This window comes from Bubalus kerabau, chromosome 10, assembly GCF_029407905.1.
Source record: "Bubalus kerabau isolate K-KA32 ecotype Philippines breed swamp buffalo chromosome 10, PCC_UOA_SB_1v2, whole genome shotgun sequence".
Taxonomy (NCBI): domain Eukaryota; kingdom Metazoa; phylum Chordata; class Mammalia; order Artiodactyla; family Bovidae; genus Bubalus; species Bubalus kerabau.
Window position 1 is genome coordinate 46867174 of NC_073633.1, and position 15844 is coordinate 46883017.

The following is a 15844-nucleotide window of genomic DNA, read 5'->3' on the forward strand; positions in this document are numbered from 1 at the left end:
AGGATGGTGTCATCTGCATATCTGAGGTTATTGATATTTCTCCCAGCAATCTTGATTCCAGCTTGTGCTTCATCCAGCCCGGCATCTTGTGTGATGTACTCTGCATATAAGTTAAATAAGCAGGGTGACAATATACAGCCTGGACGTACTCCTTTCCCAATTTGGAACCAGTCTCTTGTTCCATGTCCAGTTCTAACTGTTGTTTCTTGACTTGCATACAGATTTATCAAGAGGCAGGTCAGCTGGTCTGCTATTCCCATCTCTTGAAGAATTTTCCACAGTTTGTGGTGATCCACTTAGTCAAAGGTTTTGGCAAAGTCAATAAATCAAAAGTAGATGTTTTTCTGGAACTCTTGCTTTTTCAATGATCCAACAGATGTTGGCAATTTAATCTCTGGTTCCTCTGCCTTTTCTAAATCCAGCTTGAACATCTGGAAGTTCACAATTCACATACTGCTGAAGTCTGGCTTGGAGAATTTTGAGCATTACTTTACTAGTGTGTGAGATGAGTGCAATGGTGCCATAGTTTGAACATTCTTTGACATTGCCTTTCTTTGGATTGGAATGAAAACTGACCTTTTCCAGTCCTGTGGTCACTACTGTGTTTTCCAGATTTGCTGACATATTGAGTGCAGCACTTTCACAGCATCACCTTTCAGGATTTGAAATAGCTCATTTGGAATCCCATCACTTCCACTAGCTTTGTTTGTAGTGATGCTTCCTAAGGCCCACTTGCCTTCACATTCCACAATGTCTGGCTCTAGGTGAGTATTGAGTATTCACACCATTGTGGTTATCTGGAGCATGAAGATCTTTTTTGTATCATTCTTCTGTGTATTCTTGACACTTCTTCTTAATATCATCTGCTTCTATTAGGTCCATACCATTTCTGTCCTTTATTGTGCTCATCTTTGCATGAAATGTTCCTTTGGTATCTCTCATTATCTTGAAGAGATCTCTAGTCTTTCCCATTCTATTGTTTTCCTCTATTTCTTTGCGCTGATCTCTGAGGAAAGCCTTCTTATCTCCTCACTATTCTTTGGAACTCTGCATCCAAATGGGTATATCTTTCCTTTTCTCCTTTGCCTTTAGCTTTTCTTCTTTTCTTAGCTATTTGTAAGACCTTGTCAGACAACCATTTTTCCTTTTAGCATTTCTTTTTCTTGGGGATGGTCTTGATCACTGCCTTGTGTACAATGTCACAAACCTCTGTCCATAGTTCTTCAGGCACTCTGTCTATCAGATCTAATCCCTTGAATCTATTTGTCACTTCCACTTATACTCATAAGGGATTTGATTTAGATCATACCTGAATGGTCTAGTGGTTTTCCCTACTTTCTTCAATTTAAGTTTGAATTTGGCAATAAGGAGTTCATGATCTGGATTATAGAGTGAAAGTTTATAGAACATAGTATCTTTGCCAAGAAGTCTCAGGAGCATGAACCATGAGCAAAGTTTATATGGTCTCCCTTCTAAAATGCATAAACTTTCAAATGCCCTGGAACATGTTGTTAGGGCTTAGATATTTAACAAGAAGCCAGTACCACTCTGGAAGTGGAAATATAATTTTGAAGTGGGATAAATATGAAGGAAAGTGTAGGATGTTCCTAATTACAAGAGACTCTAGTGGATTCAAACTCTGAACAGTTTTTAGAATCCTAAGAATCCCTAAATGTTTGGAGAGGTCTCAGGGCATAAATCTGGAGAAGGAAATGGGAACCCACTCCAGTGTTCTTGCCTGGAGAATCCCATAGACAGAGGAGGCTGGAGGGCTACAGTCCATGGGACTGCAAAGAGTCAGACACCACTAAAGTGACTTAGAACAGCACAGTACAGCACAACGGATCCAAACTGTGAACAGTTTTGAGAATCCTAAGAATCTCTAAATGTTTGGAGCGGTCACAGGGCATAATCCTGGAGAAGGAAATGGTAACCCACTCCAGTATTCTTGCCTGGCGTATCCCAAGGACAATGGAGCCTGGCGGGCTACATTCCATGGGGTCACCAAGAGTTGGACACAACTGAGTGACTAACACACAGGGCATATTGCATAAGAGTCTGTGCTCTGAAGGCAGACAGCCCTGGGCTTGACTTTCAACTTGTTCTGCCATTTACTCTGGGATGTTGGAAAGTGACTTATTTTTAGGCTGCTTTTTTTCCAATTCAAAATGGACATGATAATGCCTTCTACATAGTGCTCTGAAAGGATTTATTAAAATAATGCAAAAAGCACCCATTGCAGCATTTCACAAATGTTAGCTGTTATCATAATGATAATGACAGCTATGGGACAATGTTGTTTTATGGCCAACTTGGAGTCCAGGCAACCAAAGGCCTTATTTAGAGGACATTAAAACAAGAAACCTGGTATTTGGGTTTCATATGGCATCCCACTCCAGTACTCTTGCCTGGAAAGTCCCATGGACAGAGAAGCCTGGTGGGCTGCAGTCCATGGGGTTGCTAAGAGTCGGACATGACTGAGCGACTTCCCTTTCACTTTTCACTTTCATGCATTGGAGAAGGAAATGGCAACCCACTCCAGTGTTCTTGCCTGGAGAATCCCAGGGACGGGGGAGCCTAGTGGGCTGCCGTCTATGGGGTCGCACAGAGTTGGACACAACTGAAGCGACAGAAGCAGCAGCAGCAGCAGCATGTCATAAAAATGACATATGAAATTTATTCATTATTTAATTACAACTTTATTTTTCACTGAATTTAGTCAAAATAGGCTCTATGTGAAAATGCATCCCAAGTCAGATTTCTTGAATTATTTTTACATGTCAGTTACTTGAAACCAAGGTTTATGTGGTCATTAATAAGGACTCAAACTTTCAGTTTACTCTAAGGAAAACTTAGAGAATTTCACAAAGAATTATATTCAAGAATAGTCACACTCATACTTTTCAGTATTTTAAAACAATGAAAATATACACAATATAGGATCTACTAAGTTTTGGACTATACAAATATATGGACACATATTTGAAGTTATTAGCCTCATAGTCTTAAAAAATTATATTCATGTTCAGCATATAAAAGTTTTTTAAAATTATATATAGACAGACTGAGCTATGTTTATTTATTTTTAACCATATATATGCATATATACATGTTATATATATGTTATGTATAACATACATATACATATATGGATATACATCAAGAATTTAAGTGCTTGTTTCTTATCTATGGCTATTGTGAATAGTGGTTTTTATTTTCTTCTTTAAACTTCCTAAATTTGGAAATGAGAAAGCATTAGCTTGAGTTAAGTGTTGTCCCACTGTATTTTTTGCATATACAAAGTAAAATGTCCTGGGACAGAAAGAAAAATACCTTATGAGTGGACCTTTCTAGGCTGGAAATGTTTGATTTGGTGAACACTCTTCAGTCTGGGTCAGCACTGTATTATATTGTAAATAAACTAACATATTTATTTAACAGTTAAATCACTTTATTTACAAAGCTATAAATTCCATCCATCCATAAATTGCATGGGAAGTCTCATAATGATACATCCATAACCCTCTTCTAGCCATCAACTCAAACAAGTTGCCAGGTTCTCATATCTAGTATAATGGAGAATAAAAGCAAAAATAAAATCAGTTTTACTCTCTTTCTGTAGGGGAATCACTGTAGACTTAACACTAATTGATGGATAATAATAAGTCCTAACAAGAGTTTTCATTTATTGAGTGCTTCCATAGTACCAAACACTGTTTTAAGGTGTTCTCTGTTTTCAGATATTATCTCTTTGTAACGGAACTGGGCTTCCCAGGTGGCTCTAGCAGTAAGAACCTACCTGCCAATGCAGAGACATAAGAGATGTGGGTTCAATCTCTGGGTCAAGAAGATCCCCTAGAGAAGGACATGGCAACCCACTCTAGTAGTCTTGCCTGGATAAATGAGGGACAGAGGAGCCTGACGGGTTACAGTCCATAGGGTCGCAAAGAGTCAGACACGACTGAAGCGACTTAGCACGCACACAGGCACTTACCTCAACTATATAAGATAGACATATACTACCATTACTACTCAACAGATGAGAATACAAAGGCTAAGAAAAATTAATGTACTGTAGGTGACATAGATAATAAGCAGTGGACCTGAATTTAGGATCCAGATCCTTCTAGAGCTAAAGTTCATTTTGGCTTCCCAGGTGGTAAAGAATCTGCCTGCAGTGCAAGAGACCTGGGTTTGATCCATGGGTTTGAAAGATCCCCTGGAGAAGGGAATGGCTACCCACTCTAGTACTCTTGTCTGGAGAATTCCACAGACAGAGGAACCTGGTGGATTACAGTCCATGGGGTCACAAAGAATAGGACACAACTGAGCAACTAACACTTTCTTTCACTTTTATTGTTTTTTTAACCATTAACTTACTTCCCAATTAGCCTTTCAATTTTAGAATAGTTCTAGGCAACTATATCTTAATGTATCTGTAAGTTACTTACATGCAATAATAATCTAGAGGCCTAATCAAGTATTTTGGAAAAAATTATCTTCCTTCCCCACTGTATTAGTTTGCTAAGGCTGCCATAACACAGTGTAACACACTGAGTTGCTTAAACAATAGAAATTTGTTGTCTCACTCTTTTCAAAACGAGAAGTCTGAGATCAAGGTATCAGCAAAGCTATGCTCTATCTGAAAGTGCTAAGGAAAAATCTGTTGCAGGCCTACTAAGTAGTTCTTTAGTTTGTGGCAGCATAACTCAGTCTTCAATGGTGTTCTACCCATGTGTATGTCCTTTACTATAAGGACTCCAGTCATGATGGACAGGAATCCGCTTTGCTTCAGAATGACTTTATCTTAACTACAGTTGGCCCTTCAACAACACGGGTTGAACTGTGTGTATGTGTGTAGTTGCTAAGTTGTGCCCAACTCTTTCATGACCCCATGGACTGTAGACCACCAGGCCCAGTCCACTTATATGAACATTTTTTAAATGGTAAATACTACAGCGCTATATGATCTTCCACTGGCTGAATCCACAGATATGAAACCATGAATACAAAGGAGCTGAGGATACAGAGGAACCACAATACAGAGGGCCAACTATAAGCCGTATGCATATTTTCTACAGTACAGAAGATCAGAGCCGCTAACTCCCATGCTGTTCAAGGGTCAACTGTAATAACATCGAAAGCACCCCTAGTCCTAAATAAGGTCACATTCAGTAGTACTGGGAGTTAGGGCTTCAAAACATGACTTTTGAGGAAAAACACATTTCAACTCAAAACACTCACCATACTGTGTTCCACTTCTGCTCCTAATATTTCATGAGCATATATCTATGATAGGCTTTGTAAACTGCCAAAGGATGTATGCCACCACAAAAAATTAAGGACATGCAACAAATATAACGTATAATGTGACATACAACAAAATATAAAAGTTCAAGATTAATGTCTGCATAGTTCTCAAAACATAGTGAGCCTAAGAATCATCTGGGAAGCTGTATACAACTCTAGCAAGTACTTTATGATGGTGTGATTACTCTGTGTTGTATATTTTGCAACCTATGAAACCTATGATGGGGCCTATGAAACCATCTTATCTATATTATCAGTATGATTATCCCAACCTTAAGGAAAAATTTCAGTAACACCCTAAAGCACTTACATTTGTTCATACTTAAAATGTCATTTTTAAATAGGGGTCATGGGGGAAGGAGTCATATTTTATATTTTATATTTTTCATAGTCTTTAGCATTGTAACTTACAGATATTATGTGATAAATCATTTCATGAATACTTATTAAGTTAATAGATTGATGGATGAATGGATGGGTGTTCAAAGTTGCTCCATTTGATATCATCTTTAACCTCTACCAGGTTTCACTTGTAGGTATCCCCCTTGAAAGGATACACTTGGAAAGCCATGGAATCTATGGTTGTTGCCACATTCTACTTCATATGTTAGTTTACCACACTCAGATTATTCATTCCATCTCAAACTGAAAACTTCTCATTAGCCTAATAACAGAAATATTTATATTTAACTTCATAACATCAAAAGCATAGTGGTTAAGTGCTCACACTTTGAAGCCAGTCCACCTAGGCACAAGTGGCAAATCTATTACCTACTAGTTATGTTAACCTGATATAAATTAAATGATCCCCCTGGAACTTATACGCTTACTTCATAAGGTTGCTGTGAGAACTGTATGAGTTAATTCATGAAACACACTTAAGATAGTATCTTATAGTACATGAAAGATTTTATATGATTTGCAATTCTTTATAATTAAAAAAATATTTGTAGTGAGAATATATCTACCACATGAAAGCAATCCTAAGTACCTGAATTACCTCTCTTCATCCAAATGATGAAGAAAATATTAACCGAATTTTATTTTATTTTATTTTATTTTTATTGTGGGACATTTTATTTATTTATTTTTTATATTTTATTTTATTTTATTTTTAAACCTGAAACACTGTATTAGTAAAGAGTATAATTGAAATATATTTTTATAAAAAAAGATGTTAAAGTTTCAACAATTTTAAGCCTATTTTTTTAAAAATTTATATGAAGAAACTTAACAATGCTTGTGTGAGTTATTTCCTTATAGAATAATACACTGTTGGGTGTATATGCCAATACATATGTTTGATGGTGTAACAGCCATTTTTCATACAAGAGGAGGCATTTTCTAACAGTAACAAATATACTACTGTGTTGAAGCCATCTGCATTTCTTCAGGAAAAAATGTATCTGGAACATATGAAGAATTAATTAAGACCTTCTATTTTTAAAAAGGTAATTCTTATTAATTCCTTAAGAGCAAGTATCCTTATAACAATGCAATAGCACCTAAGGGAGCATGGTATGCTCACCCCAGAGATTCAAAGCCAAGCAAGACAAACACTGTTTGGGCAGCGGAAGTTGAGACTGAAAACACACAAACCTGACAAGTCCTAAAGCTTCTATAATTGATCCACCCAGAATTAAAGTTTATACCTTAAATTTATTTTTGTTCTGATCTGACCAATTATTTTTGTGAATACAGAAGATCTGAGTACTGGCAACTTTTTAATTCAACAAACCAATTCAGCATATACTTCCTAGAGGGGCTCATTATAGACTAAGTACTGGGCGCATGCATGCATGTGCTCATATGTGCACACACGGAGTGTGCTTCTTTCTTATAATTGTCTATTAAGTGTTATAGGCGAAGTGAATAGAGCAGTTAGTTCCATTAGTGTAAGGAATGTCCCTTACTCATCCATCCCAGCTTAAGACTCCCATGCTGTAGGCTGAAGTCCACACTGTAGTCACAACCTGGATGACAACTCAAGCCCTCATTCTGAGGACTGTCAGAGCTCTGGACCTTCACTAGCTCTGAGCTCTAGGTGCATCATGAATCTAGAGTGCGACTGAGTCACCCCAAGTCATCATGTCAGCACTATTCTGACAACACAAACTCACATTATCTCCCCAAATAAACATGACACAGGCCAGAAAGAGAGAACAGCTCAAGGAGCTGCCCTCCTAGAACTTGGGCCCAGGTGCAGAGCTCCTGGACAACTCTCAAGGCACAATCCTCAGGTCTGCTGCTCAACCGTGGGTCTAGTACAGAGGATCAGAGGAGTGGATCTGCGGGTCTAAGATTCAGTCCAGCCTGAGGCATCCTGTCCAGATAGCATCACTGCTGCTGCTGCTGCTAAGTCACTTCTTAGCATCACTAGCCCTAGCCAATACCAGGCACACAAAAAAGAGGTCTTTGGAATGATTTCTTGGAATTTTCTAGTACAACAACACTCTGAGGCATGGGGCTCTGAGCAGCCTACTAGTCCAGGTCAAAGGGCCCAAGGCCAAAAAGGGAAACTTCTAAAAAGGGGCAAGCAGGAAGCAGGGTTCCAAGAGTCCACGGCAAAAGCCGTCACACTCCTTCTGACCCAGCAGAGAAACCCTACAGCATGACTTCAGATTCACTTTACTGGAAACAAGAATATCACTATGGCCAGACCAGAATCAGGAGAAGGGGAATTAGACTCCACCTCTTGATGGTGGAGGTCAAGGTCACATTGAAGAGCATGGAGTGTGGATGCTGGTCTTGCAACCATATTTGGAAAATACCACCTGCCACAACCATCTTAACTGTAATTCTTCTCTGTAGCACTTAGTGTTACTAGAGTTGTTTGTTCACTTTTTTATATTCTTCACCACATTGTCAAAAAATCAAATGACTGATCACCAAAACTTGAGCCCTTCACTTCCCTGGAGTCTGTTGATAGAGGCAGTTAATATGGGAAAATGAAAACAGACGTCTGAAAACTAAGAAGGGAGAGCAATAAACAAATTCTCTGGATTGACATACAACTAATCACATATTTATTTGATGACTAAAAAGTGACACAGCACATCTTTTTATACTCTGTCATGGGAAAAGTCAACTTCTGTGAAGAACAGTACCAAATTCATCAAATAACTATTCAGTCCTTTGCCATAAAGATTTTACTAATATGTAAAAACTCTTCTATGCTTAGTTCAATGCAACATGATAAGGAAAACACAGAAGATAAGCCTTTGAGCAGAGCCATTTATATGCCATAGATGGTATTGCTTCCCAAAGACCATGGAACAGATGTGAAGGCATCCTGAGAGTAAAGGATTGAGCTGCTTCAATAACAAAGATGAAATTAATAGCTTTAGTCTGTTTATCTATTCTCATTCCAGTCTGCTCCAGCTTACAATGTCTCAAAGTTTTCATCCTCAGAAAGAGTATGGCACTTTATGAGTCTGTCGTCTTTTGCTAATCTTCAGATGCTGAAATTCATTTTAAATCCATTCCTGTCATTTTGGATTTGCATAAGTGTCTTGCAAGAAAAATCTAAAAAGCAAAGGCTGATTTAGTGTGAATGAACATGCCATAAAACATTTCAAACCTTACAACATTCATGTAAATCTTTCATGATTTAAAAATTTTCAACTTGCCTATAACAAGTATTCCCAGTGTCAAGCTAGATGCAATAGCTAAGGCTGAGATGGTGATTTCATTAAAACCTTTCTCTTGGGACACTTAAAGTTTGGAGGAGTGGGAAGAAAAAAAAGAATCCACTTTGGCCTATAATTTGCAATCTTAGTCATGTGTTTACATGAAACACTAGGTAAGGGAGGAGAAAAATTCTTCAGAGCTTCCTTAAGATAACAAGGCCAAATATATTATTCCTCAAAGAGATGGGGCATGTTTTTGGTATTCAAATATTGTCTATATTCAAATCATTTTGGTTAAAAATATTTAATTTAGTCAAGTAATTGAAGAATCACTTACATATATGGAACTTGGTTTTAATAAATCAGCCTTATTGTATTTCAAATTGGGCACTTTTGTACACTATTACTCAGAAAGTAGCTTTCACTCATGAAAAGAAGATCTGACAAATCCTTGCCTTACAAAACATTGCACAAAAAATGCACCTGTGCTAAGCATCAATTTTTCTCAAACACAAGTCAGGTGTTTATGAATTAATATAATTCAGTTCAGTTCAGTCACTCACTTGTGTCCAACTCTTTGCAACCCCATGAACCACATCACGCCAGGCCTCCCTGTCCATCACCAACTCCTGGAGTCCACCCAAACCCATGTCCATTGAGTTGGTGATGCCATCCAACCATCTCATCCTCTGTCGTCCCCTTCTCCTGCCCTCAATCTTTCCCAGAATCAGGGTCTTTTCAAATGAGTCAGCTCTTCACATCAGGTGGCCAAAGGATTGGAGCTTCAGCTTCAGCATCAGTCCTTCCAATGAATATTTAAGACTGATTTCCTTTAGGATGGACTGGTTGGATCTTCTTGCAGTCCAAGTGACTCTCAAGAGTATTCTCCAACACCACAGTTCAAAAGCATCAATTCTTCAGCACTCAGCTTTCTTCACAGTCCAACTCTCACATCCATACATGACCACTGGAAAAACCATAGCCTTGACTAGACAGACCTTTGTGAAAAAAGTAATGTTTTTGCTTTTCAGTGTGCTGTCTAGGTTGGTCATAACTTTCCTTCCAAGGAGTAAGCGTCTTTTCATTTCATGGCTGCAATCACCATCTGCGGTGATTTTGGAGCCCAGAAAAATAAAGTCAGCCACTGTTTCCCCATCTATTTGCCATGAAGTGATGGGACCGGATGCCATTATCTAAGTTTTCTGAATGTTGACCCTTTCAAAATCCTCACTTTAATTTCCACCATAAAAAACAGCCATTAGAATTTCAACTGCATTTTTGAAAATCCCAAACTTGGCAATGACTTAAAGGCATCACTCTGACTTTTCTGACTATATTGATCCAACCCATCTGTTGTTCCAACTTTAAAAAGAGAAATTCCATGAAAAGAAATAACTAAAAAGAATACTCAAAGAAATTTGGCAGATACCAAGAAGCAAATAAACCTTAAATACATATATGTAAATAACATTCTTAGAGTTCTATTAAAAATAAAAACTAGTATTATTGAGGGTCAAGAGGGAGAATTTCACTTTTAATGCTTGTGACTTAAAACATTATGCTTTTGCTTTCAGAGTTCTTATTAATGAAAGTTTTTCAGCTTTATTTGGTGAAGAGGCCATTAGCTAGTATCATACACCTGACTACAGGGAAAATGGATAGCACTTGAGAGGCTGAGCCTAATAAGGCCCATTCTCACCTATGACGATGTGAACAGCTGTCTTCTACACACTTTGTATTAAGGATTAGAAGAAGGTCTACACACTTTGTATTAAGGATTAGAAGAAGGGAAGTGTCCAAAGCAGCTCCTTAGCCTGAGAGTCACAGGGACTTACCATCAGATGTATTGTTTTACATGGACCATTCTTTTATGTTTTACTATATAAATGCCACAAACATATACTACATAAATACTACATGGAGTAAGAACTCATCTTTTCAATTTGGAACAATACTTATCCTCATCCCCACCCCCAGCCCCACCATGCACTATCTCCGCAGAGATACTTTAAATGTTACTATTGAAAGTGATGAAACCACACAATATCTAATGTAAGCATCTGTAACACTTAACAATACATCTAATTCTTTTAATACATCTCTTTTTGACTCTCCCACATAACTGAATTCTCCACAGTACTTGCCTCCAACCTCTTCCAGATAATATTGATAGTCATAAAACCTTCTGAGTATGCTAAAAAACCACTGAATTATAAACTCTAAAAAGGTTAGCGGTATTGTTTGTAAATTGTATCTTTAAAAAAAAAAAAAGAGGAACGAGTCCAAGATATAGACAAAGAGCCATCACAATAGGTCAGTGATTACTTAGAAAGTTAAAAATGTTTCAGCGTACATTTCACAATATTGCCCTAGGATTCTCTGTTACAATAGGCCTGATAAATGCTCTAGTATTTTGCATTTTAGCAGGCACCCGAGGTCATTCCTGATGTAGGTGACTTCCAGGGCATCCTTGGAAAATAATAATATTTTTGCAGGAGTGAAAAAGAATGCTCAAGTATAAACATTGGTGTGGAAAGAAAGAAGGACCAAGGATGGAATTCTATGGGGCATCATTCTCATTTTTAAGCTTATCTATTATTATGAGTTCATCCATGCTTGTTGATTAATAAGACTTCGCCATCAGGGCTTGAATGTTTATATTAAAACAGAGTCTAGTGAAAGAGGTTATTTTAATTCAAAATAAGTGAAATTGATGAGAAATCTTAGACATCAGCTTAGATTAATGGGGAAGATAAGTGGTGACAGATAAAGTGGTAGAATTTTATTTTTTCCCTGAAAACATACCAAATAAGTGGCTTCCTAATTGTCCATGTATACAACCAGCTTTATTCTCATGCCTTTGACATCTCAAAGACACAATCTGACAATCAGAGTGATGTAAAATACTGACTCTAAAATCTTCACCAAGTAACCAAGAAAGTCATCACATGCGTACTAGACTTTGGTGTGGTCTTCAGTACTGGAAGAAAGAGTAAAATCATCTATACAGATTAATGTAAACCAGACCTGGAAGATTTGAGGCCATTAACAAGACTTTCACTGAAGACATGGTTTAAATAAATGGGGTTACCTGAATTTGTCTTAAGAGACATTTAAACAAATTATATACTGCTTTCTTCATATTCTTTTGCCATGTAGGTGAATTTCCACTTACTCTTTTAATATAATTAAAAAACAATGGAGAACAATACATACTCCTGCTAATATTGTGAACACCATTAAGTTATTAATTACATATCTAGAGTATATTTAAATGGTTGCTGGCTTGCTTATGTAAAGATATAATTCTATCTAAAATAGCCAGTGATACTTTAACTTTGAAATATAATTTGTAAACACCCTGAATACACTACCATTATAAAACACAGTCCATCATGATCATTTGTCCTTTGATGTCTTAATTATGAAAAACAAAAGTAGGAACCAATTTCAGGAAGAAGACAAAGCTTGTGCCTTTTGAAAAGCACTAGAACCTAACTCTGAATCAGGAAGACCAATATTTAACAACAAACTTTTGCTCACTGTAAAATAGTTTTTCACTGTTTTTAAAAACTGTATGTATTTATTTATTGGAATTAATTTGGGTTGGAAATCTTTAATACTGTTGTCAACTTAAACTCCTTGCAGTGTCTTTTCCCTACTTACCTTCCTCCTTGAGGTTAACTGCCCCACTGAATATCCACAGTTTGCACCCACACAGTTAACCTGACCTACTTCCCTAGCTTTACTGTAGCACTGAGTTGTGTCAATTATCACCTTTTCAGAATAAGTGCAAAATCTATAAAATTTCTAATATCATCACTGTGGACCAGAATTTAAGGTCTTGGCAATCACAGTAAAAAGACACACTCCTATCAAGACAAAAATACAAACTCCTAAAATACATATGGTACATGATAGTTTTCAGAGTTACTCGTTCAACAATTAATCATCAAGTGGCCACTAAGAAGTCAGCAATGTAGCTGGTGTTACAAATACCAAGACAAATAAGACATAAGCCTTCTCCTCAAGGGCAGAGTCTAATAAAGATTACTGATACTTTACCACCAACATGCAATAAAGTATTGTAAGCGATGTGATAGATATATATAAGAAACAAGAAAACAACAAAGGTAAGAGTAGTTATTCTTACTCAGATATGGAAAGAAGTGTTCCTAAAAATCATACCAAAAAAAGCGCTTAATATGAAAAATAATAAGCAATCTTTTGTTTGATGAACAGAGATGATGTATCAGTCAGGATTCAAAAAGGAAACTGATGGCATACTTCAAGTAAATTATCTTGTGGAGGATTTCTTTAGAGAGATCATTTATTTCTGAATAACTTAATATCTGTACTAGAATAAAAACTTGACAACTTTCATAGGCAAATACTACTTGTGTACTTAATAAGAATAAACGCCATCATTTAAGCATCTACCCTGAGTCAAGTGCTTCACTTATTCAGTTCAGATGCTCAGTCACGTCAGACTCTGTGAACCCATGGACTGCAGCACACCAGGCCTCCCTGTCCATCACCAGCTCCCAGACTTTACTCAAACTCATGTCCATCACATCAGTGATGCCATCCAACCATCTCTTCCTCTGTCACCCCCTTCTCCTCCCACCTTCAATCTTTCCCAGCATCAGGGTCTTTTCAAATGAGTCAGCTCTTTGCATCAGGTGGCCAAAATATTGGAGTTTCAGCTTCAACATCAGTCCTCCCAATGAATACTCAGGACTGATTTCCTTTAAGATGGACTAGTTGGATCTCCTTGCAGTCCAAGGGACTCTCAAGAGTCTTCTTCAACACCACAGTTCAAAAGCATCAATTCTTCAGCACTCAGCTTTCTTTATACTCCAACTCTCACATCCATACATGACCACAGGAAAAACCACAGCTTTGATTAGTTGGCAAAGTAATGTTTCTGCTTTTTAATATGCTGTCTAGCTTGGTCATAACTTTCCTTCCAAGGAGTAAGTGTCTTTTAATTTCATGGCTGCAGTCACCATCTGCAATGATTTTGGAGATCAAAAAAATAAAGTCAGCCACTGTTTCCACTGTTTCCCCATCTATTTGCCATGAAGTGATGGGACCGGATGCCAAGATCTTAGTTTTCTGAATGTTGAGCTTTAAGTCAACTTTTTCACTCTCCTCTTTCACTTCATCAAGAGGCTCTTTAGTTCTTCTTCACTTTCTGCCATAAGGGTGGTGTCATCTGCATATCTGAGGTTATTATTGATATTTCTCCCAGCAATCTTGATTCCAGCTTGTGCTTCATCTAGCCCAGCTTTTCTCATGATGTACTCTGCATATAAGTTAAATAAGCAGGGTGACAATATACAGCCTTGATGTACTCCTTTTCCTATTTGGAAGCAGTTTGTTGTTCCATGTCCAGTTCTAACTGTTGTTTCTTGACCCGCATACAGATTTATCAGGAGGCAGGTCAAGTGGTCTGCTATCCCATCTCTTGAAGAATTTTCCACAGTTCATTGTTATCTACACAGTTAAAGGCTTTAACACAGTCAATAAAGCAGAAATAGATGTTTTTCTGGAATTCTCTTGCTTTTTCAATGATCCAGCAGATGTTGGCAATTTGATCTGATTCCTCTGCCTTTTCCAAAACCAGCTTGAAAATCTGGAAATTCATGGTTTGCATATTATTGAAGCCTAGCTTGGAGAATTTTGAGCATTACTTTACTAATGTGTAAGATGAGTGCAATTGAGTGGTATTTTGAGCATTCTTTGGCATTGCCTTTCTTTGAAATTGAAATTAAAACTAACCTTTTCCAGTCCTATGGCCACTGCTGAGTTTTCCAAATTTGCTGGCGTATTGAATGCAGCACTTTCACAGCATCATGTTTTAGGATTTGAAATAGCTCAACTAGAATCCCATCACCTCCACTAGCTTTGTTTGTAGTGATGCTTCCTAAGGCCCACTTGACTTCACATTCCAGGATGTCTGGCTCTAGGTGAGTGATCACACCATCGTGATTATCTGAGTCATGAAGATCTTTTTTGTGCAGTTCTTCTGTGTATTCTTGCCACCTCTTCTTAATATCTTCTGCTTCTGTTAGGTCCATACCATTTCTGTTCCCATCTTTGTATGAAATGTTCCCTTGGTATCTCTAATTTTCTTGAAGAGATCTCTAGTCTTTCCCATTCTATTGTTTTCCTCTATCTTTGCACTCCACTTTTAATATCCCTGTAAAAAAACAATATATATTCATTCATTCATTCAGTAAACATTCAGTGAGCCCCTACTATTTGTCAGGTGTTGGTTGAGCATTGGAGATTAAGCTGTAAAGAAAACAATGAAGGTCCTTTCCTTCATGGAAAATTTCCTGGGAAGAAGCAGACAAGACATAAGTTAGAGAGATAATTTTGGCTAGTGATGAGTATTATAAGGAAAAAAAGCAGACTTAAAGTGTGGAGGATGTGAGAGGCTAATTTAGAAAAAATTCTCTCTTAAAAGAAACTATTTGAGATCAGATATAAGTGATGAGAAAGAACCCAGCTTGGAGGACCCGAAAGGAAGGTTTTGGACAGAGGGAGGATCAAAAGCAAAGCCAGCTGAATTAACTTGACATGTTCAAGAAACAGCCTTCACTCAGGTACATGGAATAAGCAAGGGAGTTCTGGGTGTGGGGTACCATCAGAAAAGGTGTGAGAAGCCAGTAAAAGCCAGGTTATGTAGGACTGTACAAGCTACGGGTTTGTTTTGTCTCCTTTAGAGTACAGAGTTCAGTAAGGTTTTCGCGTATTCTGTTCACAAGTTGGTAAGTGGCAAAGTCCACATTCAAACCATGCCTGTCTCATTCAACCTATTTCACCAGATCAAAATAAAAAGATTCTGTCATTTTATTGACTGTCACTCCCACAAAGTAGGTTAGAGAGGGTAGGCC

At 37.5% G+C, this 15844-nt stretch overlaps 1 protein-coding gene across 15 annotated transcripts in view; it reads right to left on the minus strand.

Annotated features, from left to right (window-relative positions):
* The window catches only part of LOC129621292 (uncharacterized), a 694734-nt gene that overhangs the window by 135820 nt on the left and 543070 nt on the right, over positions 1 to 15844 (minus strand). For 4 of the 15 annotated variants that reach the window (XR_008699185.1, XR_008699196.1, XR_008699208.1 and 1 more), the window contains one exon: positions 8316 to 8835. The exons of 6 other annotated variants lie outside the window; for them this stretch is intronic. Coding sequence is in view for 2 of the 9 variants with exons in the window: in XM_055537548.1 (XP_055393523.1) it covers positions 8799 to 8835 (37 nt within the window). In the remaining 7 variants the exon portion in view is untranslated. Of the gene's footprint in view, positions 1 to 8315; positions 8836 to 13066; positions 15145 to 15844 lie in introns of those variants that run through there. 5 more of the 15 variants (XR_008699197.1, XM_055537550.1, XR_008699193.1 and 2 more) reach the window with 5 other exon arrangements.